The sequence below is a fragment of the Synchiropus splendidus genome, chromosome 1, assembly GCF_027744825.2.
Source record: "Synchiropus splendidus isolate RoL2022-P1 chromosome 1, RoL_Sspl_1.0, whole genome shotgun sequence".
NCBI lineage: Eukaryota > Metazoa > Chordata > Actinopteri > Syngnathiformes > Callionymidae > Synchiropus > Synchiropus splendidus.
In genome coordinates, this window is record NC_071334.1 from 13,160,249 (window position 1) to 13,184,840 (window position 24,592).

General features: G+C 40.6%; 1 protein-coding gene across 9 annotated transcripts in view; it reads left to right on the plus strand.

Annotated features, from left to right (window-relative positions):
- LOC128771792 (voltage-dependent R-type calcium channel subunit alpha-1E) overlaps positions 1–24,592 on the plus strand; it is a 67,336-nt gene that overhangs the window by 24,643 nt on the left and 18,101 nt on the right. For 5 of the 9 annotated variants that reach the window (XM_053887760.1, XM_053887676.1, XM_053887589.1 and 2 more), the window contains 18 exons: positions 5,281–5,387; positions 5,506–5,645; positions 12,895–12,998; positions 13,763–13,921; positions 14,275–14,465; positions 15,045–15,148; positions 16,319–16,434; positions 16,512–16,565; positions 17,731–17,772; positions 18,949–19,044; positions 19,404–19,610; positions 19,689–19,801; positions 19,881–19,993; positions 20,197–20,328; positions 20,402–20,471; positions 20,544–20,661; positions 22,274–22,341; positions 22,437–22,528. In XM_053887760.1, the coding sequence (XP_053743735.1) occupies positions 5,281–5,387; positions 5,506–5,645; positions 12,895–12,998; positions 13,763–13,921; positions 14,275–14,465; positions 15,045–15,148; positions 16,319–16,434; positions 16,512–16,565; positions 17,731–17,772; positions 18,949–19,044; positions 19,404–19,610; positions 19,689–19,801; positions 19,881–19,993; positions 20,197–20,328; positions 20,402–20,471; positions 20,544–20,661; positions 22,274–22,341; positions 22,437–22,528 (2,026 nt within the window). The remainder of the gene's footprint in view (positions 1–5,280; positions 5,388–5,505; positions 5,646–12,894; positions 12,999–13,762; positions 13,922–14,274; positions 14,466–15,044; positions 15,149–16,318; positions 16,435–16,511; positions 16,566–17,730; positions 17,773–18,948; positions 19,045–19,403; positions 19,611–19,688; positions 19,802–19,880; positions 19,994–20,196; positions 20,329–20,401; positions 20,472–20,543; positions 20,662–22,273; positions 22,342–22,436; positions 22,529–24,592) is intronic. The other 4 variants (XM_053887937.1, XM_053887851.1, XM_053888112.1 and 1 more) reach the window with 1 other exon arrangement.

Genomic DNA, 24,592 nt, shown 5'->3' on the forward strand with positions numbered 1-24,592 from the left:
TAGCTCTAGACCGTTTTCCAACCTGTGATCTTTTTCTCTCACAACTAATGTCCGTTACAAGATGAATGTTTTTTTCCTTGTTTAAATTGAAGGAGGTGTATTCCTAAAAAATATCTCTGGACCAAGCACTATAATCATCCGTTCTGCTTACAGTACAGTGTAGGTACATGGAACTAAGCAATTGGTTAGTGCTGAGAAAATAATATGCATCTTGGTAGCACAAGAGTTAGGTGAAACGTCAATGTCAGAACTGGTGAGAAGATGATGGTGGAAAGTCTATTGCTGGAACGGAGAGGCGATTCTCCGGTAAATCGCTTCTGTCAACACTGGAACAGAAAAACCCACCACAGTCTCTTTGTGGCCAGTGTGAGTTGTGTACACCCAGGATTTAATTAACACAATCAAAACACATTTCAATTATAAATCAAGAGATGCTTTTAAGCTTTCACAGCTGACATTGTTTTTGAGTGATGTTTGCGTTCCACATTATATTCTCAGCTGAGAGGGACACAAAAAGTGATGGGTTTTGCAGCTTCATGTTCACCTGCAGCACCTGAGCAAATGTGAGCTCCATTCTACTGTTGTTCATCCCTGTTGACCTGCCTTGAAAAGCAACCCGATATATGATCTGTATGTCTATTATGGCGAGAGGTCCTGCTCATATGTTTATGTAAACAATTCGGTGTAAAAGTGTTGAGTACTGTGTTTGCCGTGGTTGCAGAATGCAGTGACCGCATCAAAATGTAATACAATAGAACAAGTACACTGTAGTGACCACAGGAAAATTCAAGAAAATTAATGTGAGGGAGGAGGGTATTGTTACATCTAATGAGGTTCTATTTGATTTTACGGAGATTAAAATACACTTGTCGTGTAATAGAGATGGAGGGTGCTACTGTGGCTAATAAAGCTGGTGCGGTGATAACAAAGAAGATCAAGTAACCCCAAAACTGCACAACTGAAATCAACAATATCAACTGTTTGTTTACACTACTTTGTAGATTTTTCATTGCTATCCCACGGTAATGTCATCTCTAACTATTTATTACTTGCAGTTTAAAAGGGAACAAAAAAAATGATGCAGCTAGAGTGGAAATTCAGTTTGTTTGAGAAGACATGATGTAATTTGTTACTCTCTCAGGTTGAAACCTTCAAACGTGTCATGCAAAGATACATGAAGTGATGTGTTGCTTTTATCAACAGTTGATCAAAACACTGTTCTGGATTAAAGTGTGCAGTGTATTGAGGCACAATAGAAATACAAAATGGGTTCATTTGAAACAATCACAAACATCATAATGTAAATTTAATGTACAACTTTTGCTGTCTCGACAGCAATAATGATGTGGCTGCAAAGACTCACATATTATGTACATCTAACAGGCAACCTCATCTGTTTTTAACAGAAGTTTTGTCAGTATATTCTACATACTATAAAGCAACTATTTTGCAAATTATTTTCCAGACAGGGCCGATAACAGGGTCTGCTTAGCTGTTTGTTGTTGTTTTTGTCATAAAACAAGCACGTGTACGAGTTAATGCGTGAGCTGATCACATGGAACATAGAGTGTAAAAAGTGATTGGTGCAGCAACAGTAACTCCTTGAAATCGTTGTGGCTGCATTTATTGTCTTTTTTTCCCTGTGTTTCCTGTAGAGACTCAGATAAGTGTTGCTGATGTATAATTGATTCGACTCTATGTTCAGTCAAACATACACTAACAACCCTATTCAAACTCAGTTGCATCTAAAAACAGCTCTTTCTCCATAATCCTAAAATCAGTACTGCAACATCTGTGAGTGCAGCAGTAACCTCCGTCGCCTGGTAGGCTCTAAACATCTAAGCTAAAACATCTAGTGTCTAGTTTTCTTTTTAAATAGAGCCTTGTAAATCTTTTTTTTTTAATAATTCTGTGATAACCTCCTGGTTTCATGAAGGAAATACAGTGAGCAGGACCTGGTCCCTGCAGGGCGTCTCATAAAGGTCAGTGTTTTGTTCCAAGCAACACTAACCAGAGCGACTTCGCTGTGAGAGGCTTTTCTTTTCAATTAACCACCGCAGATCAATCCAATTCGATAACACCTGAGGCAACAGCTTGTGTTGACAAAAGAATATTGGAAGATTCTGTGTTGAAGATTCGCTATTGGGGTCTCTACTTCCTGTTTTAGTCAAAAAAGGATTCTGAAACTTAGCCACTAGCAAAACAGAGTACGGTGGAGAGAGCACTGACAGCTGCTCCTCTTCTTAAACGATCCCCTCTGAGAAACCCGCAGAGAGAAGTGTCCCACTGAGAAGATGCAACCCTGAATAATTTATTGTTAATACAATTTTACTCAGCATGTGTGAGCTGGATTGAACGTTGAAATGATTTTTTTTTCTGAATGAACATGAGGGCAGAGAAAAGTTTGAATTGTCTGATGGAGTATGATGACTTGTCCTTGCGTCTGAGCTATTAATGTTTATAATATGTTAATAGTTTTTTTTTGTTAAGTGGATGCACATTTATTGACTGCATTTTCCTAAATAGCAGGTGATCTGGTGTAGCTCTGTTTTTTTTTTATATGAAGAATGCCTCACAAAAATACCAAATGATAAAAACACCAAAATGAATGATCATATCCAACATTTATTTAACTTAAAACACTAGAGGAATGCGTCTGGCGTGGACTAAGACAAATATTCTAAACATCTAAAAATGTCAATTATCATATATATATATATATATATATATATATATACTACTTTGTCAATGCTCCTATCATTGGACACTTGCTGACACGTGCTACCTTTAGGTCATGGTTTTCATTTGTTTTTCTTTTTTTCAGAGCTGTTTTTCTCTCAACTGCAGTGTCCAATAAGAAAAAAGGAAAAAGAAAAGATTCACCTGATGTAAACCAATGACTCTCTTCATTATATAGCAGTTCACTGAAATATAGAAATGATAAAAAGTTCTAGATGACATAATGTGAAGCAGCACTTTTTTTATCGCCTGATAATAATGAGCTCCGTTCGCAAAGTCGTTACAGCAATGACTTAGGTCCTATTTAAAGAGTTTTCATTGATGTGTATGTGAGTTCACCAAAGACGTATTAAACATTAAAAGAAAGAAAGAGCTACTACTGACCTGATGTGGAACACAAACATAAAATGACAAGAGGAAGAAAGTGCTGTGCTCTATTTATCAAGTGACCTAGATGGAAAAATGGCAGCTGTGAGTGTGAGGCCACACACATCCAACTCTGAAAAAAAGCTGAATTCATACTGATTGTTGTCATTTAATGAAGGATTTAGAGTCATGCTGATAACTTGTCAATATTGTGGTGGTGACCAATGCAACCAGACCAAAGTCATGATCTCCTTTTTAAAAGTGGAAGGAGGTGTTTATCCAAGTTTTGAACCTTCAAACCAAGACCAAGACCAAGACCATCCTGATTTCATCCTGGTGGCTGCTGTGTCTGTGTTTTGGGGTTTTGAAGAAGGAGACTGAATCAGAGAAGCTGCAGGGAAATGTTAGGGTAAAGGATGATAATTTAGTGCTTATTGTACTCTGCAATTCCTGCTCATCCTTTTCTCTATTAGTGTGCTTGTATTCACCCTGCTTTTCAGTGCAAAGTTAAAACGTGAAGTCACACACTCAATGTTCTTTACTGTAGTACCTTGTCACTGAACATGTACATGAGTGCAAAGATTTCGGCATCTGGCTGTTTTGCAGTCCAATAACAGCAGATTTTTGCCCTGCGGAGAAGCAACAAGCAAACACTGATCAACTGAAGACACATCAAACTCAAATCCAGAGCTCCAAAAACTAATGTGTTTTGAGGTAGACTCAGTGTTACAGAGGACCATGCATGGACTGTGATGCAAACCACAGCTCTGCTTAATGCATTTATGGACGAATGCTATCAATTTTTCCATAGACTTCCTGTTGAAGGATTCTAGACCAGTGAGATTTTCTTCGGTCCACGACTTGGGCTATGTGCTTGGGAGTGACTCAAGATGCTGCTCCCTCAGTTTGAGCAACTCCTATAGTGTTTGCTATTTTCAGTTCCATGGTCATAAGGAAATACAAGTCACACACATTTGGAGTTTTACAAAGGTTTGAGTTTCTCACACAGGGTCCCACCTGAGGCCCACCTTTCATTTCCTCAACATCTATTATTGGCTCTGGCTCCAGCCCATGCTCATGCTCACTCACAGATTCTCAGGGTTTCACACTCTATTTTTACATGCTTTAGGAACCTGAGGTGGAGCGCTGTGACTCACAGGATCGCTCACGAGACAGTTTGCTGCTAAAGATACTAGACAACGTGCGCAATTCATGTCACATGGCAGGTAGTGTACCTCGCAGCACCAGTGAGGGGTGTTGATAACTGATGAATTAATGAATTTTGAAGTGAAACTTCAATATTCATTGTGACCAGGAGTCATTGTTGTTACATTATTGGAACCCATATGTTTTATATTTTGGATGTGTGTTACCAGGGAGATAGTATTAAGTATTACGGCTCTGATTTTTAGACAGAGAGGAACCTGTTGCCGTGGATACCTCTGTTCTCTTTCACTCCTTCAGCATCCATACATCCTTCTTTTGCCTCTCTCTCTCTCACCTTCACTCTCCCGCCGTCGTCTGTCCTCACTTTGTCAGCGTGCGCTTGCCTTCGACGTACTAACTGTATGATAAAAACACTTTCACTCATTTTAAAGATGATATTCTCATGTGAGTCTGTTGTGCGGCGTCAGATCACCCACACGTCCCTGAGTGACCAGCTGCCAACCCAACATCGATCCCACTGATGTCAGCCTTAACTGCTCTTGTTGCTCCAGCTGAAGCTTGACTCTTCATATATATGAGATCTCCTTAACTGATGCCTCTTATCACACAAATCACCTTTTCCATTTCTGCCTCGTCTCTCTGGCTTCTCAGCAGATTTAAACTACTCCTCACCAGGCGGGGTCTGCCCACACAGAGGATTTAAAATGGCTGAGTTGGATTTAACTTATGAGGAGGCAGGGATTGAAGCGAAAACCTCATTTACCAGGACCAGCCAGGGCTGTTGGTCAGACAGCCACCTGAATCTATGAGAATGAATGGGTGTCTTGAGTCAAGAATGAGAAATCTGCAAGTGAATAAAATGAACTTTCTTTTCTTTTTTCTTTTTTTTAAACTGCAAACTCTGTATCAGTTTGGAGACAAAGTGAGGGAAGCCAGACTCTATGTGTTTATGAAAACATTTTGCACATTCTTTAATTACCCAAGCAAGTTCTTTAACATTGTCTTTCACGCCGTTTGAGTACATGATCCTCGCCACCATCATTGCCAACTGTATCGTCTTGGCGCTGGAGCAGCACCTTCCTGGAGAGGACAAGACCCCCATGTCCAAGAGACTGGTGAGACTTACATCATGCACTCAACAGCATCTGATTTAGATCTACCGACCAGCAGCTGCCTCATCTGAGTCTACTGCCGACAGTAATTCATGGCTTTATCTGTCTCCTGCACTCACAGGAGAAGACAGAGCCATACTTCATTGGGATGTTCTGTTTCGAAGCTGGGATAAAGATCATCGCCCTTGGCTTTGTCTTCCATAAAGGCTCTTACCTTCGGAATGGATGGAACGTCATGGATTTTATTGTGGTCCTCAGTGGGTGAGTGACCCTGTGAGAGGTTTCATGAATGGGGGAAAAATGAATCAGAATTGTTTTGAAGAGTGAAAGTCTTGGGTTGAAATGCTGATAATGATAATGTTCCCGCCCCCCAAAAAATTGAAAAGTCCAACAGTCAAGTGCAGTGAAGCGATAATTTTGGTTCAGGGAAACATGGTTTATTTTCAAAGGAACATATATGTCACCTCTTTGCTGGAGGTCACTGAAGTCACACAACTTTTTTTCTACTTTACAACACAATCCATCTTCATTACAAGTGCTCAAATGAAAAAAGTTTATGTTAAGAGTGTCAGTTTGAATTTCTATCTGCAAAATAAAGTTGGGACTCGCAGAGCAGGCCGCCCACTTCCTCTGGTTTGTCTCTGATCAAATAACACACACTCACACAGTGAAGGAGCTCAAGTATGAAATCAGCAACATGAGCAAACATGGCAGCGGCGGCATACATATAATCTACATACCTTATGGCTTAAATACTATGCACTGATATTGATTACACATCACTGTGACATGAAAAAAGAATAGGAAGTCTGGAGTGACTGGACCCAAAACTATGCTAGTTTGGTCGACTGAAATATGGCACAACATGAAGTGGAGGGACCCTGGTGCAAATGGGGATTTCCTTTAGATTTGTGTCTAGTTTAATAATACACAAAGAAAGACAGGCAAGATAAGCAAAGGCGTCACCCAACCAGGAGGGAAACACAGAGGCCTTTCACCCAAACATGGTGCTGGACTCTCAGAGCCTTGGTGGTTTCTATCAAACTAGCCCGCGTTCAGACTGGTTTAAGCAGAACTGAAGTCAGAAGGCTTTAAAAAGTGTCACTCGGGCAGAAGTAAACACAACACCTCGGCAAAATGACAATATTATTCAGGAATGAATCATGGGAACCACTGTGGGAGTTAATGACACAGCACGTTTCCATCATGATCGAAGTTTAACAGTCGGACTTCAACAAATGAACAGCGCACAGAGCTGGCGACTGTGCTGTAAACATTGCGGTTTTGCATTGCATATGGCAACTTGGCTTCTGGAGACGTGAAGGCTATTGTAGCTGCTTTACTGGAGGTTCTTTGAACTGTGTGATGCACAAGAGTTTAATGCAATATATGGACCCAACACTAGAAGGGAGAACCATTGCTACTCACTTTTGTCATGTTATGAATGTTCACTTTAACTTGTCCAGCTGTACATTGTTTATATTTACAAGACTGTCTTGTAGAACATGCCCAAGAATACACGAAGAACATAGAACGCACACACTCAAACACACCACACATGCTGGCTAGAACACACACAGAAAGCATGTGCATGTCTAAACTAGCTCACAGATGAATATGATCAAACTCTAGAAACGAATACCAGCACCGTCGATCTACACTACGCTGGACCAACGGGGCTTACAGGCAGGTTGTGGATTGTTGTGAATCTGTTCCAGGTGTGTTCCATTAACAGGTCAGGCTTGGGAGAACAAGGAGGGGCGAACACAGGATCTAACTATAGAAAACACAAACAAAACAGAAGCAAACATTGACTCATGGTGTGTTGTTTTGAACGTTTCCAGAACAAGCCAAACTAAACAGCTTTTTTATTTGCATATTAGTTCTCAGCTCATAGCTTAGCTTCTGCTAATATAATATAAAAATCCACTTCTATTATGTGTATTATGTGACTATAAATTATCATTAGAATTTTGAACAACCCTGTGTTGATTCAAACTTGGACGTTCATCATTTAGTGTTGAATAAACTGCCTTTTTGCCTATTTTGTGATTTTACTGAGCAAGCAGAGGATACAGTTTACAATACACTTATGTACTCACAGAGTTTAGATAGGTAAGTATAACATGAATGTATTTACCATATTTAAAGGAAGCCAGTTCTTAGAGAATTCTACATGAATCTGAATTCATTATTGAAGAGTTGAATTCAAACTCCCGACGTTGACACTGTGAGGAAGAAAGGGAGGTTCAGACAATGGAGGGAGAAGATGTTGAAGCTGAGAAGCCTGCGTTGCTGACTATAAAGAATTTGTTTCTGGAGGGAGTCTTGCATGCTTCATTTATATATAGCAGTAAAGCCAATTAACAAGTTTTGCCCGCTTTCTACTTGTAGATAAACAAGCCAGATTTGACTATCTAAGTGTGAGGGCAGAATTTAGGTGAAAAAGCACCTGGCATGTGAAGTGAGAAAGCTGTTATGGTAGTTGTTGGAACACTGTGAATGAAAATCAAATGGAGGCTCTGCTCCGTCTCTGCCAGCTACCTGGGGATGCTGAAATGAACAGGAAAGAGGAGGAAACAACCCAGATGCTCTGGTAAAAACGCAGAAGATAATGGATAATAAGGATAGAAAGTGAAAGGCTGAGGAGGATTCTTGTAAGTCTCTCTGTACGTGCTAATAAGCAGGTCGGAGTCTGATTCAAAAGCAAGCCTTCTATTAGGGAGACAGCGATGGCAGAAGGCGACGCCCAGCAGCTCTGTGTCAGCGGCAAGAGACTCTCCACTTCTCCACTGCATTAACTCGCGGCAGCATTATATTATGCTTGGTTTGGTGATCTGTGGTTTCAGCTCAAGTTGTATTTGTTGAGCGATATATTTTCATTAGAAAATACCCGTCACAAAAGTAAATTGCCATTTGGCAGTAAAAACCTTCTGGCAGTAGGATACGATTAAGAATTCTGCCCCAATGTCATATTTCCTTTTGTTTTCTTTGCTTGAATAACTGTGCAACGAATGGAAAATTGAAGTGTGATGAAGGGCTGTTTTTGACATGGATGGATAAAATTAAGTGTCATCCACTGGCATCTATTCAGGAAGTCTACGTCTCTTATGCTATTTAGTTCCATTTTTTTATGTTTACTGTGCTCTTTATGTCTCCTTTGTTTGTATTTTTTGTACCGCTAATAACTCATTCAAATGGGAAAATCATGCCCCAGTATTGTCACTGAAATCTGCATCTTGGCAAATGGCTGTGTATTTGTGTGTCATTTTCATGGGGATGACCAAATGTGCCACTATAGCACGTTTTCAGCCAACACCTTCTGTCTGCTTGGCAGAAATGAGCCTATAAAACAGACTCCAGGTACAACCGTATGCTCTCGCCTCCCTCTCTCACTGGTTCCTGTCACACACACAGCAACACACACCTAAAAAAGGAACACGACCGCACACAACTGTCCTCTCCAATCTTCTGTTCTGATGGTTGTCTGATCAATTCCTGACATATCCATCCACAGCAGGGTGAGTGTGTCCCCATGAGCTGTTCCCGTGGTGACAGAGGGCCCTGCCTTGGGTCAGCCTGTCCCTGGCTGAAGTCCCACTGGTCAAACCCACTCCATTAGGCAAGACAAGGATCGAACTCTTTAGAGGAGTGGCATCTATAGGATCAGATTCAGGCATTGGATGTAAAACTGGTGGTGTAAAACTAGTGATATGGTTTCAACGAGGATTGATGTTGCACCGTTCTATTTAAAAACATGCAACTGTGGTGGTCATCTACAGTAGCTCCCATCAAAAAGAGCAAAAACTCCATCTATGTGATGTGAGTTTGTACCCGAGCAAGACTCCAGATTGCTGTTAATATTTGTCATGCACAGCCATTTGCATTGACATTTTTTCTTGTGTCTTTATCTGCCACCCAAAGACGCATCATTTCATTTTCCCTCAAAATATCACAGAAATCTTGCACGCTTTAATCTTGCGCTCAGCAGATGGTTGATAAATTATGAATTCCAATTAATTATTAATCCAGACCAAAGAGCAAATATTAATATAACTGGCTGATAAACAAAAGTGAAGCTAACACAACTTATTAGTCTGAGACGACTGTTAATGATATTGACAGAAGCAGTGCAAACATTTGTTTCTACACAGCCAGTAATAACAGTACCATCATGAGACGACTGAACTCTGATGTTATCTCGCGCTTATGTGGAGTAAATGACCAAACAATTGAAGGTTGACTGTTTAGTACATGCTTGGTTTTTGCGATTTTTAGAAAATCATTTGGAGCAGTTAAACGACTTGGGCATTATATCAAAGACTGTAACAGTTATTGATCATGAATTAAATAAAATATAAATGTGTAAGTCGATATTTTTGTGAAATAAAGATATAAATATATAGAATCAAATAACATATTCTGAGCATATAATGTCATGCCATAATTACATTTTATTGTATTGGAACAAAACCAGAGTGTGGTGTCAAGTAGCACTGTAAACAATGGCTGCAGCTACAGTAGAGTCCAGTGCAGGTATTGAGAGAAAAACCTGGACAACACTGGAGTGTTAGCATCCCATCAGACTGACAGTCAAAGGCAGGATGCTGTCAGTCGCAGAGTTGTCAATATCAGGGCGCAGCCGTTGTCATGATGCATCCATCATGCAGCGTTATGATGCTGTCACTGTCACTCGTTCATCATGGCAGACAAAGCTGACCACAGCAGCTTCCCATGTCACGCCTGCAGATACACCCACAGCAGGTTGCTGAACGCCACAGCTTCTGATAACTAAAAGCAGCTCAATCAATTTTTGGATGCAGCAGGCGTCTTTCGATATGCGAGCGCCAACACGTCCTTTCCATCCCCCTCTGGTGATGGAGCACACTTGTCTCCACAAAGGTGATGGCCCCACAAGATTCTGACACTGTCTTGAGCCATAAAATTGACATTTGATTCAGACATTCATCTTGATCTGTGTAAGACGAAGAAACGGCTACAAATGTGACCCTAAGCATAGTTTAAGAAACAATTCATGAAATGCTTTAACAAGTTAATTTGAACACAAGTCAGATTAGCGTTTTAGAAAAGGACATTGATGTAATCTGTGACACAAATTGAATTTATTATTTTCTCATAATATTGTGATGTCAAGTTGTTGGTAGTACAATGCTACATTGTTGTGCATGATTTCTTTCATCTATTCCAGTTTTTAAATCATGTACTGGTTGTATTAAGCTTATCTTCTGTAGTATTGATTCTTTTTCCAACATTACCAACATCACTACTTAATATTAGCACAATCACAAGTGCTCTTGTCTTCCATTTATTTACTTCCATTGTCAGTTTATTTGCTTCCTTTCTTGCATTATGTATATTTTACTCGAGTTTAATGTCATTATAAGTTGTTTTTAAACATGTTTTAGATTGTTTTCCTCATCTCAATGAAACAGACGTTTTATAATTCTCGTCCTTCCACTGTGATTCACGCCTGATCGCAAAGCTACTTACCCTGACAACTGAGGATGAAGAGAGAACTGAGAAACTCCATCAGACGTAACAATTGTGACAAATCCTGTGGTAAAGCTATACAATATCCACCTCGGGAGTTAAAGTGACAACATCTGTCATGCAGACAGAAGAGGCAAATTTCTGTCAAAACTTTTCTTCATTGCGAGTGACTAAAGGCAAGATATGGAAATAACTATTGTCAGGAGTCGTGAAAACTGAAGGGGACGTGAGCTAAAAACAGACACAACGTGACGAGAGGAGAAATGAATAAGGAGGAAGTTAGTGTGTGAAGCTCATCAGGAGTTAATGGTGGTATTTTTATTCCTTCTTCTGAGCGACACAATGTTCTTTTCTTAGTTTGATGTCACAGATATGAGTGGATGTGGATTCCTGACTCTGTTTATTTTTGTTGAGCAGTGGTTTCTTGCCGTGTGTCATCTACACGGAAAGTCCTCTATTAATCCCGAGGTCAGGAAATGTTTTATTAATGGTAAAATACAAATATAAAATTATACAAATATAAACATAAAATAATAGTCAAATGTGAATCTGGAAGAAAACCAACTTATTCAATACTTAAGATTACAGATTTTTTTGTCATAAGAAAATAATGTGTGATAACAAATTACACATTTCATTGAGGGAGAACAAAATGAATTGAGTTGTGGGCAAATGTAATTCAAACAGCCAGATCACGATGATATCTCGATGTACAGAATATAAAAATGTCTTTTTTTAAGTGTGTATTTCTATGAGTAATAACTTGGTGCTTTATTGGAATATATTTGCTTCATGCCACCTTGCATTTCTGTAGCAAACATGCCATGTGTTCCTCCAAATATCTGGTAGTCGTTTCAGGTGTCGCCCCAAAAAGCTTTTGGAAATAGTAGTCTACTGTTTTATCACATCTAGGCTGGTCTCCAAATCTGTCCTTGTGACTCTGCACTGGATGCTTGTGTCTTTTAGAATCTGTTTTTAAATCATTCTGCTGTTGAATGGTCTCACCTTCCCTATCTAGCAGAGCTTTTAACTTGTCATGTCCGTCTCCAGTGCCCCGGCTTCCCGTCATGGTCCCTAAAACACGAGGAACCTGTGAGAAGTCGAGTTCTTTTCAGTCTGTAGCCTGTAGTCTGTAATGCCCTCCCACATCACATTAGACAAGAACCACTGTTCATTCTTAAAATGTACTTTCACTCTGAGGTCCTTAACCACGTACACACCTGATTTCATCAGTCATCTATTACGGTAGCTTCAGTTTGGTTTTATTTTTTCTTATCGACTTCAAGCACTTCCACTTAACTGTTCCTTTATTTTTCAGCCAAATGCAGAGTATATTCTTCCCCAAGTGCTAAGTCTGTCAGTGCTTATAGAGATGTTATTGTATGGTACGTCACGCTTGTTAGCATAATTGGCTCTTGGTGAAAAATAAATAACTACGAAGAAGTAGCGGCCGGTCAGGCAAAGAAAATGCCAACTAAAAACAGAAAAGCATGAGAGCAGACTAATGAGCAGACTCAGATCTCCAATCCAGGATTTATTTATTCTACTCAGTTTTGGAGCTGAAGGCCACCAATGTATAAAGCATCAAGTGAATCAAGTAGAAAAAAACAAAGTAAAATTAAAACAAGTTTTTGACGGACGTAAGTGCACCAGAATTGCTGTAGTAAACCCTTTTAGTGGTTCTGAGGTTTCTGCTGGCTCCCCTCAATAAAGCTGCTTTTTCTGTCATTGTCCGAAACAACAGCTGTCACATCCATCCACCTACACACGGAGACAACAGCCAAAAAAAAAAAAATCCTCCTGGTCTTCGACTGCTGCAGACCAAAACACTTGCTCTCTCTGGGCATTGCAGCTGTTCTATAACTTGACTTCATCCAATTCCTCCAGTAGAGAGCAGGAGCTAGCGCAGAATTGGCTTGACACACAATGCAGTGGCACAAAAAAAAGAATAAATGGCAAAATCTTTGTTTTTTGTGTGTGTTTGTGTGTGATTGATTAGGATTCTGGCTGCAGCTGGTGCCCACATGAACATCTCAGTTGACCTCAGGACTCTCAGAGCAGTGCGTGTTCTACGGCCACTCAAGCTTGTTTCAGGCATTCCCAGTGAGTATCTTTCCTTCTTTTAAACGCTCAAAGGTGCTCGCTTCCACTTCCTGGCATTCATCATCAGCTGTACTGCAGTCCTTTTATTTTAGCCACAACTGGGTCCCCAAATTAGACGTCTGCACAGCTATATTTTCTTCATAATTGTCTGGAACTTATAATGACAAAATGAGTCAATAACTAAAGTACAGGTCTATACCTCTACCAAGCCACTCGGCTTGATCTTCCTGCACTTATTTTATCACTATATTTTGTGTTATATGCAGTATTCCACATGCAATGAGCTCAAACAGACAATCAGATGACTGGAGCACTTCTGCGTTCCTATAACACACACATTAGAGACACGAAGAAGGGACCCCTCTGCTGGGAATGAATGAGAAAACCTTCAAAACGTTAATAAATCCACATTTTATTACCATAGTCACATAACAAATAAGGTATTTTTTTGTTTTGTTTTGTTTTGTCAACATTGTATGTTGTGTTTTTAAAAAATCCAAATTACTTCTGTTCAGTTCCAACCAGCCCTGAAAGTTTCATTGAAATATATTTGTCCACTTTGGAGTAATTCTATAAACAAACTTGTAAAAGCGCACATCTCCTCCTTCAGCCTGAACACGGTCTGAGGGAGGAGATAACACTCTACCTCAGTTGACTCACCTTAGATGCCAAGATTTAGGTCCTTTTATGGCATATTGGAGGTACCTGATCTGCTCAAACCCATTGATTTCATGCTGTATCTATGCTGTGTGATTCACTCCTAGGTCTCCAAATAGTTTTGAAGTCCATCATGAAGGCGATGGTTCCACTGCTGCAGATTGGCCTGCTGCTTTTCTTCGCCATCCTCATGTTCGCAATCATCGGCCTGGAGTTCTACAGCGGCAAACTGCACAGCACCTGCAAGCCCCGGCATGGGATTTTAGGTATGATGTCGATGCAAATTAGTGCAACGTTTTATGGTTTGTTGGTGTTATTACTTCGTCAATAACTTCTATCGCTACTGAAGCAAAATGAAGGAAGCCCAGGTTAAAAATTGGGATTTAAAATATGTCAATTTTAACAGCATTTGCTGCACTGAATTATAACAATTTGCTTTAAAAAAAAGAGCTAATTGTCTTAAATGATACTAGCATGCAGATCATTCCCTGCATGTGACATTGTCCCCCTCCACTGTACTCAGCTGTAAACAACTGTGTCATGTGATCATTCAAAGTTTCATATAACGTATCTTTAGAAAGAGTTACATCACCTCTTGCTTGTCTCCATTTCTCACCAGCAAATGAGACGGTGGACTTCACCGAGTTAGACTTTCCATGTGGCGTCCGTCAGTGTCCTCCCAAATACACGTGCAGTGACACGTGGATTGGTCCAAATGATGGCATCACCCAATTCGACAACATCCTGTTTGCAGTTCTAACAGTGTTCCAGTGCATCACTATGGAGGGCTGGACCACAGTTCTCTACAATGTAAGCTCATATTGTTTCCACATTTGATTTTAAATGTATTAACTTACAGATACAAAGAGTGCAGCATCATCCATAACAAAATAGTATATCCTGCATAATCATGTATATACGATGTAAGAGAAAAACTAGCATTGTCTCCTCCTGCTGTTGACCGCTGCTCTACCTGTTTTTATTGTACTTGGATGAAGAAGAACAATTACCTTGCATGATTGCATTATGTTGTGATGTGAAATGGTCGCACTGATGTTGGAGGAAGGATGAAGGAAAGAGAGCAGCAAACAGCATGCTGCTAATGTGCTGCTGACGACAGCACATGGACCATAATGGCGTATTGTAAGTCCTGTGTTTGTTCCTTGGTATTTACCAGAGAGAAGTGGAGATTACAGAAATATTGAACCGATCAACTTTATGGAGAAAGTGGAGGCCTGGTATCTCCTCTCTCAGTCACAGCATTTAAATATAGCCGATGCCTCCACTCCGGACCACTTTTAACAACCACCCTAACACCTACTCTTGTGTATTTCGGTCCTCCACTCTTTTTTAAAAGCACGAGTCTTGACTTGATTTTTCTCTACTTAGGCTGATGATGCCTTGGGTCCTAGCTGGAACTGGCTTTACTTCATCCCCCTCATCATCATCGGCTCCTTCTTCGTCCTGAACCTGGTGCTGGGAGTTCTGTCTGGGTGGGTTGTCTCCTGAGTCCTTCACTAAACCGCTCAATAATAATGTTGTTGCATGGACTTGAAACTCCGGGGTGTACTCCATTGATCTTTAGCAAACAAGACAAGTACACATACAACATACCTTGTGCTGTGAAGTCAATATAGGTCTCTGATGAACCTTACATATCACACAAAGAAAACAGGAAAAAGACAGCTCAGTGTGTTGGTATGAATCTGGCTCAAAATTAAACAGTTTTCACTTTCCTAAACATTTCAACTGTTCAATTTTCCGTCACCACGGAGCCTCAACACTTAAAAAAAGATACGATTACGTGGCAGGCAAGTTGAAGAAATATATGTACTTCACATCCAGTAGTTACACAAATGGGGATTTCTTTTGTTTTCTTTATTCAGTTTGGTCTTTGTCTTATCTTGGCTAAGTTCTTTACATAAATAAAGCACTGGATTTCTCTATTGTATTTTTCTCTGACACAGGGATGTTAACACATTGACACATTTGTCCCGGACTAACAGTTATGATCTTGTATTAAACTTCTGAAATGGAATGTTTTTTTGTCTCTTTACAAACATTCAGTCTTAGCGACCCTATATTTTAAATATTCCACACACCCAACTTTCTCAATGAAGCTCGGACTCCATCACCATAGATTCATGTTGACTCTTGGTGGCAAGATGTCCTGCTACATTTGAGTCCCGAACAGATGCTCTTGTTTCTCTAGCTAGGATGTGGCAGCAGACAGACCTCTTTCGATGGGGGCAGATAGTTTGTCTTAATAATGTGTTCACAACTCAACTAACTCTGCATGAGTCATTTAAATCGCAAACTTATTTCTGTTGATGCTTCCGATTTAGTCAGCGTTTTATTACCCCCATGGTTCCCAATGAGGCTGACTAAAGTAAAACTCACAAAGCCACTGAGCAGTAACAGACAAGCAAAACCCTAATGTGTCAGTAAATGTGAATACAAGTTAATTACTTTCACAGAAAGGTTAATGGGGATCCACTGTCATTATCTCAGCGGTGTTCAGGATGTCGACGCTGCTTCTCTCGCCGCTCCGTTTGCGTTGTCAAACGAACACACAAAGAGTTTAATTCATGACCAACACAGGGAGGATAAGTCCCACTGCCATCAAAGTGTGGACGTGTTATTCCCCTGGTTTGCATCTGCAGGGAATTTGCTAAGGAGAGGGAAAGGGTGGAGAACCGAAGGGCCTTCATGAAATTGAGGCGCCAGCAGCAAATCGAGAGGGAGCTCAATGGCTACCGGGCTTGGATCGACAGGGCAGGTAGGTTCAAAACGTCCAGTCTTGCACCATTTATAGATATTGCCAAGGTAAACATGAGTCATTTTTATCTTTTCCAGAGGAGGTGATGCTCGCTGAGGAGAATAAGAATCCTGGTCCTTCTGCACTCGACGGTAAATCTTTCTCATTACGAGCCTTTCCTCTTTCTCTTTGCAGTATTCATGCTTTGTTTTACTCCCATCCCTTACGAAGAATTACTGTACGGAGGAGGTATTTAAAAGTGAATTCAAAGCATATACTAATTCTTCAGTTCGCATTTAGTACTGCCAATACAGCTAACTGGGGTTTCAGTTGTGCTTTCATTTTAAAGCACAAAAGTCCCTTGATGTTAAAGAGATAATGCTGGTTACTGTCCCATTTGTGTGTGTGTTTTTATATTTCATTTCATTTTTGAAATACGTTTTTATTCCCTTTCAATTATTCACAACATCTACTACTTACAGAGCTTATTGCAAAGTACAAATTGTCAGTTGGTAATTTTTTACACTCATGCTTATGTTTGCTTATTTTTTTTAAACTTTGTGACTTCTTCCTGAGATCTCTCCTCTCTGTATGTGGGCTTTGTAATACCTGATGTGAAAATAAGAGGCCTTCTTGGTCTGCTCCTGCTCAATGTAAGAACGTGATAAAGATAACGCTAATTCTCTGGTACCCCAAACAAGAGTCCAGTATATGAAGGCTTACATTGGTGAAAGAAAAATGGTTATAACAAAGTTTATTTTCAGATTACCATGAATAGAGCTTCATGAAATTGGATTCTACTTAATTTGACTGAAAAATTGGTTTGTTTGAGGAGGAAAACTAAAGTACTAAATGTGTAAAAAATAATAATAATAATAAAATAAATAAATAAAGACTGGAGCTTTCTCTGCACAGATCGAGTCTGTTTAACATAAAGTGATGGATGAACAGAGGCCACTGTAATTGAGGGATCTGGATTCAAAGAGAGCTCCTGTCTGCCAAATTCAAATTGATGTCGGAATGCAGAAAAGATGAGATGATTTTGACCAAATACTGAGTTTTGTTTGTATTGTGATGGGTCCTCTAACCTCTTATGTCCTCCTGTACACATACAGCGAGTTTAGTTTTTACTCCTTTTATGTAATTCCTGTCTAAAACTTCAAAAAGCAAAACTAAAGAAAAGCTTGGTTCTTAAGAAGTTAGAGCGCAGATTATTGAGGCCGCACCACACAACGCTTATCCCACCTCCCCGTGCACTTTGACCTTTCCCCGTCGCTAAGCCAGCACGCATTTTATGAAATGTTGATTGATTGGCAGCTCTCAGGAGGCTCCCAGAATGGAGTACAGGTGGTGCCTACGGTGAGAACCGTCTTTTTCTATTTTGATCAGGCAATCACAACTGCACTTTATCTACAACAAATACATGGTGTGCACCATTTTCAACAGAAAACAAGTCTCGCCCAGCCACAGTTCTCTCGCTTCAGGTCCGGTATTAGACCTCAGACAAGTCACACAACATTTTGAGCTAGTCATTATGCCAGATCGGGTAACTGGTTGTTGTCATGGAGCAGAAAAAGCGTGACAGCTTTCATTATAATAGAAAGGTGGAGTCCTGGCGTTACCGTGGCAACTGTGGCTCTGCAGTTGTTCTGATGTGTTTTGCTTTCAGCAACACATCTGGGAGTAATTTTGATGTTTGGGAGAATATAATACATCCTCACAGCAGGAAACTGAAACAGTGACAGGATATAGTCTGCAATAAAAAGGTCAAACACACCGTCCTCACGACAGCATGCGTCCTCTGCATGGTCCGGTCCCCTGACTCTGAACGAGACCACGCCTGAGTGCTTGCTGATCCTGGCAGCATGGTGGTGTGATGTCATGCAATCCAGGGGTTTTTGTGCACTTTTGGGTAGCATTTTGTCTCATTTCACCTTCTGGCAAAATGAGTCTCTAAGGTTCATCAGTTCAGGCATGTGGAGGGTTTGAGCTGTGATTTTTATTTGCATGGAGTCTCTTTAGTAGAAGCGCATGTATTCCAGCTCGGGTTCAGGAAGATCCAGGGGTCTGCACATGGCAACTTTTGGGCTGTTATTAATGGTGTCCACTGGTTAAACAAGTGAAAAACACAGATACAGCACCTGCAGTTTTTTTAAGCTTTTTATCTTCAATTCACATTAATTATATTGTAATATTTTTGTCTTTATGCAATAAACAAAAATACAAGGCGACAATAAGTTTCTATTTAGCTTTTTTAAATGTTTATATTATTATATTTGCTACCATCAAAAGCTCTTTTATACCTAGAATTACGGAGGTATATTTGACAAATTATGTTGTCTATCTAATCTATCACAATAGCCATAGACAAACACATGGACCTTTCCACTGAACTGGAACCCCACCTGCTCTCTTCAGCACAGGGAGCTGTCTTAGTTGACCAGTAAGAGTCTTGATGCCCAAAAGTCAGCCTGGTGTCACCTGGCTTGCTGTATGAGCAGTGATGACACTGTGTGATCCATTTGTTCTTTTCAGTGCTAAAGAGAGCCACCACTATCAAGCGACGAGGAGGAGATGTGGCACATCGAGGGCAGCCTGGCGAAGAACAGTACGGGGACATCGCCTCTGTGGGTGAGTGTCAGTGACAACCCAGGCTGAAGATATTGTTTGCACAGTCTGTAACATGCTTGAGGAGTCCCTGCTGAGGGTTCAAAGACAGACCCCTTATTTTGTGGGGAAAAAAATGTGTCAAAAATGTGTAATTTTATTAGCATATATTCACAGCTTACTTTTTTTTTTTTATTAACTGAGTGCATTGATCAACTCTTCAACTCAGTCTATATTGTATTATGTCAGGGACCACTGCATGCATTTATTTAGATTTGATTTTCATTAAGGCGGATGTGTTTTTATAATCCTGTGGAAAACGGTGAATAATTGTTTCTCATGTCTCTCTTGTCTCATGTCATCAATGTCACTTTCTCGTGAAGGCGTTCCCATCAGAGGGAGTATCAGGAGCGCTAAACGTGGTTCCACTGCGTATTTCCGCCGGAAAGAGCGTCTCCTGCGCATCTCAATCCGTCGTTTGGTGAAGACCCATACTTTCTACTGGACAGTTCTGGGTCTAGTCGCCCTGAACACTCTGTGTGTTGCGATCGTGCATCATGATCAGCCACTGTGGTTGTCCCACTTCCTGTGTGAGTGTCTGACTTACTCATTGAGCAATTCTTCATGTTTCTTGCTCCAGGTGGCTAACCTGTTTTGTTTTCTTCCAGACTATGCAGAGTTCTTGTTCCTCGCTTTGTTCCTCACTGAGATGTTTTTAAAGATGTACAGCCTGGGACCGCGGCTCTACTTTCACTCCTCTTTCAACTGCTTTGACTGCAGCGTCAGTACTTCATTCCTACACTCCGGAAGACTTGTGTACGCCCATCTTTCTCCAATCCTGTCCCCTCCTACTTCCACAGGTGATTGTTGGGAGCATTTTTGAGGTGCTGTGGGGGTTCTTCAGGCCTGGAACGTCTTTTGGCATCAGTGTCCTACGTGCACTCCGTCTGCTGAGGATCTTCAAGATTACCAAGTTAGCCCTGCAACCTTTCACACTCACAACAAAACACACCACTCAGAATGAAGTCAAGCCATCCATGTATTTTCCAACAAACATCTGTACTACTTTTGGTGTTAGTTTCACTGTCGTGAGCGATGGACATGTGAAAACATTGGTCTTTACAAACTGCTTATCTCACACACCGTCCTGACGTTACACCTTCTGTCATTGTTCAGATACTGGGCGTCTCTGAGAAACCTGGTGGTCTCACTGATGAACTCCATGAAGTCTATCATCTCTCTCATCTTCCTTCTCTTCCTCTTCATCGTTGTCTTTGCTCTTCTTGGAATGCAGCTTTTTGGTGGCAGGTAACTCATTTTTTCAGACTTTTCAGAGATCAGACCCTTTTAATCTCCTAATATCCTCCTAATATACATGTAGGTTTATCTTCGAGGATTATACCCCGACCAACTTTGACACTTTTCCTGCTGCCATCATGACTGTCTTTCAGGTCTTGAAAAGCTTTTTATAAAGTCATCCTCATATACAAGACCTTTAGTGACATGGACTTCTCTGTTCCTAGATCCTGACGGGAGAAGACTGGAATGAAGTCATGTATAATGGCATTCGCTCTCAAGGGGGAGTGAAGTCTGGCATGTGGTCTTCCATATATTTCATAGTGCTCACGCTTTTTGGAAACTGTATCCTTGACTTCAGATGGTTGAACATTTTTTTGAAGTTATTCTTTATCACTTTCACTACATTTTTAGCTTCGTAGTTTAGACTATTTGACTAAATTAAAATAGTCAACTCAAAGCCCACCTTTGCAGAACAGCTTTGAAAATTGATTGTTCTCTAGAAAAGTGCTATATAAAACTGATATATTATTATTGTTAGAATGAAAAAAGAAAGGTGCAACCCTGAAACCAATTACAAAACATTTACAAAATCTTGAATCAGGTTAGGTTCACATAGAACTTAATCGTTTCAGCTGTTAGAAATAGGTGTTTTGTTCTTTGTGTCCCTTATGTGATGCTGTAATCTGTGTAGTCAGCGACAAGCCTTATCATGGCAGGTACACCTCCCAACCCCTTGTTGTTTTTTTTGTGCCAACGAAAATTACAAATTCGCAATTGTCATTTGCCCTTGCAGCCCACCTGAGTTATGTAGTGTGATAATCCATACATGTACAAAATTGCTATCACCAGAGGATGCTGTCAGTTGTAGCACTCAAACAAACAATTCTAAGCAGCCAGCTCTCAGGCGCCACCTTCGATTGCTGTAAGCAGAATATAACAAAAGTTCAGAATGGAAATGACATCTGGCCACCGTGGTTGAGATGGGATGAACAATTTGTGGTTGTCAAAAGGATGACATATTTGAGTGAGTAATTTAGTCCTTAGGATTATTGAATGAAGAGACTTTTTACCTGGAAAATGTAATGATTTAAAAATATATATGGGACCAGAACTTGTATTATAAAATGTGCAGCCTAAAAAGTTGGAAATGCAGGTAGAAACCCAAACCTCACCTTAAATGAAACATAGTGTGACGGTGCAGACAATGAGGAGAACCCAAGAGCAGGAAGTATAGAAAGGCTGAGACCAATATGTCCTCAAACAGAGTTTATTGCAAAAACAGCAAAGCCAAAATGAACAGGGCCCAAGTCCAAAACAAATAACTAAGAGAGACTCCAACGAGGCAAACTCAACCAAAATCCAGCAAGCAATCGAACGAGTCCAGAAACACAATGACAACAGGTCGGGCACGAGTGACGAGGAACTAAGAAACAAGAGAACATAAATTTGAATAAACTTATAAAAATTCTCAGGCGCAAAGGCAAAAAAATCAGGGCAAACCAAGAAGTAAAAGTCCAAAATGTTCAGATCAGGAGTCCAAAAACATACCATGGCGTAGAATGATTCACCATCTGGCTCTGCATCAACCTGCAGCTTTTCCTTAAGAGGTGGGGGTTCATCGGTGAAAAATTGATTGCAGCTGGCGATCGCGCCCGACACTGTCCAGGGAGACAAAGACACACACAGAAGCAGGAAGTAGCTGACAAAATAAAAGTATGGCCGGAGGGGCCTTGACACAAATGCAAACATTGAGAGTAATATGGCTTCCCTGAGTAAATGCACTCGGTCTCTCCCAATGAAGTGATAAAGCTCTCCCTGACCTCAGCAGTTAGTCTGACTTGCACCAAAATTTGTTGGTGCTCTGCGATGACACTGGTCTTTTCCCTGGGCCATCATGAAGTGCTGTGATCAATAAGTGAAACAGTGAAGGAACACTCACCTCAATTATGACCAGACACTCTGCTGAATGTCTTTTTGGCCATTGCTGTGGATAACCTTGCCAATGCTCAAGAACTAACCAAGGTATTAGAGGTTAATTCCACAGTTGCTCTTCGATTCTTTTACCTCTTAAAAATCGACATTGTCTTTGTCTCCTTCTTCAATTCGCTCTGGATCAGGATGAAGAGGAAGCAGAGGCAGCTTTCAACCAGAAGCATGCTCTGCAGAAAGCCAAAGAGGTGGGACCGCTGTCCTCTTTCATGTCCTCAGAGTAAGTGCTGTATGCGACCTCAGCTGATCTGCTCTACTCTTTCTGCTCCGTCTTTCATAATGTCCGGCCGAATTAACCCGCCGTGCTGAGACTCAGCGTATGGCGCTTCCTAAAGTTAATTGACAAGGAGTAATTGGTGTTGGAAATAAAAAGCTGACGTTTACTTAGCGTTTGCAGTGAAGGTTAATATGTCGCCTCGGAGCGGTTTTCTATGTGGCGTCCATCTGCTACTAACAATGTAATTGGCAACAAATTGCAGTCTCCGTTTCCATGGTCACAGCCTCCGCCACCAGATAGGAAATGATTACATTTATGTCGTGGATATGAGGTTACTTAAAGTTAAGGATGATGCATTTATTTCAGTCGTGCATCTCCTTTTGCTCAGTATCAGGATGGGAAAATGAGGACTGGGTCAAGTCAAGCATTAATCTTGTTATTCAAGTAACCTGACCTTGTTTTGCTAGTGTTTGCAGCCAGTAGAGAACAGTTGTATGTAGACTGGAAGTGACTCCAGTGTGGTGATTGATGACGCATGTGCATGCACTGCGGGGCATGTTGGAGTCTGAGGAACTGTTGAACGCATGCGCATGAATGTAGAAAAATCCTTTTTTTCTACCTTTGGGAGTTTATTAAATTGTCTGAAGAACATCAGAAGTCAAGAGCCTGGCAACCTCAGTGCCAATACATCGTGTCATCCTTAGTTTTGCTTTATTTTTGGCCTGCAAAAATGCTATTCTGCCATTAAAAAATAATATCATTTTGGATGATTAAAAAAATAAAAGTAAAATATGATTATATTTTCACAGTATTGGCTGTGTACTTATGCTTGTGCATATGACACTGGAAACTAGCGCTTTATTTTTCAAAACCTGGCCATTGTTTTTTAGGCTCTGAGGAAAGTCAGTGAGCATGTGTACCCGAGCTGAGGAAGAATCTCCAGACTGACTTTAACTAGTCTGTGGTTTACTAGTCAACAAAGTGTTTGGAATACGTTTGAAAGACGCAGTGCAGATATGGGTTAGATTGAAACACAAAAGATGATACCATATATGGCAGATTTTCACCTTTTGTACAGGGTTCTGTAACATGACAATTCCATTCCAAAATTTTCAAGGAGATAGCATTTATTGCAGGCTAGATAATTAAAGGAAGATGGGAAATCTTGTTGTTGAAATCTGAGTTTCATCAAGTGAAACTGGTGTTTGGAGAATAATTTAGATTCTGACTTTAGACATATTCCCAGAAAACCTTATTTTTGTGGTGATTCATAACCTTTATATCTTTAGAAAATATAGCCATTTACTGTATGGACTGAAAACTGTTCAGGCCTGAGCTCCCGATGACACTAGCTTCAGTTCTTCAGTACTGTTTTTTTTGCTGATGAAAAAACGGCTAAACCAGAGTGAGATTTTGGCCCGAGTCCAGGTCAGACTCTTGTCATAGCTGATAAGCCCAGTGAAATACCTCAGGGTCATCTGGAGCTGCATCAGAAGAGCACTCTGAACTTCAAAAGGCTGCCGTCAGATTTCGAGGTCAGCCGTGATGTGAGCAGCCGAAGCTACGGCGCGTTGACCGGCATATTGGCATGACTGTATTTGTCTGAGGAACGATCATGTCACCGCATGGTGGAAACTGATGATGATTTCAGCCTGCATGCACCCTGTCGGAATGATTACAATCTCTCACAACAAACAGAAACCTCTGTGGGAACAGTGTGTTTGTCCTTTTTTTAGTGGACTCGTCTACTCACTCTGAATACATTGAGCTAATAGAATTGAATCTCTATCAGGGGAATGGGTTTCTACAAGCATGGAGGAATGCTGATGCGTGCTCCCTCTAACCTCATTGTGACGATCACTTTTTTAAACTTTTTCACAATTGAATGATGAAGATGATCTGCGTGTTCTCAAGTGCATCCATTGTGGGTTGTCTGACATTTCAAAATGCTATTGTTGTCAACGTTTCTCTCAATATGGATGTTTTTCAGTGTTACTGGTCTGGCGATGTCTTACACCATCGTGTTTGTCATTGTGCTTGAGTCCATTGGAGACAAACAACAAGTTG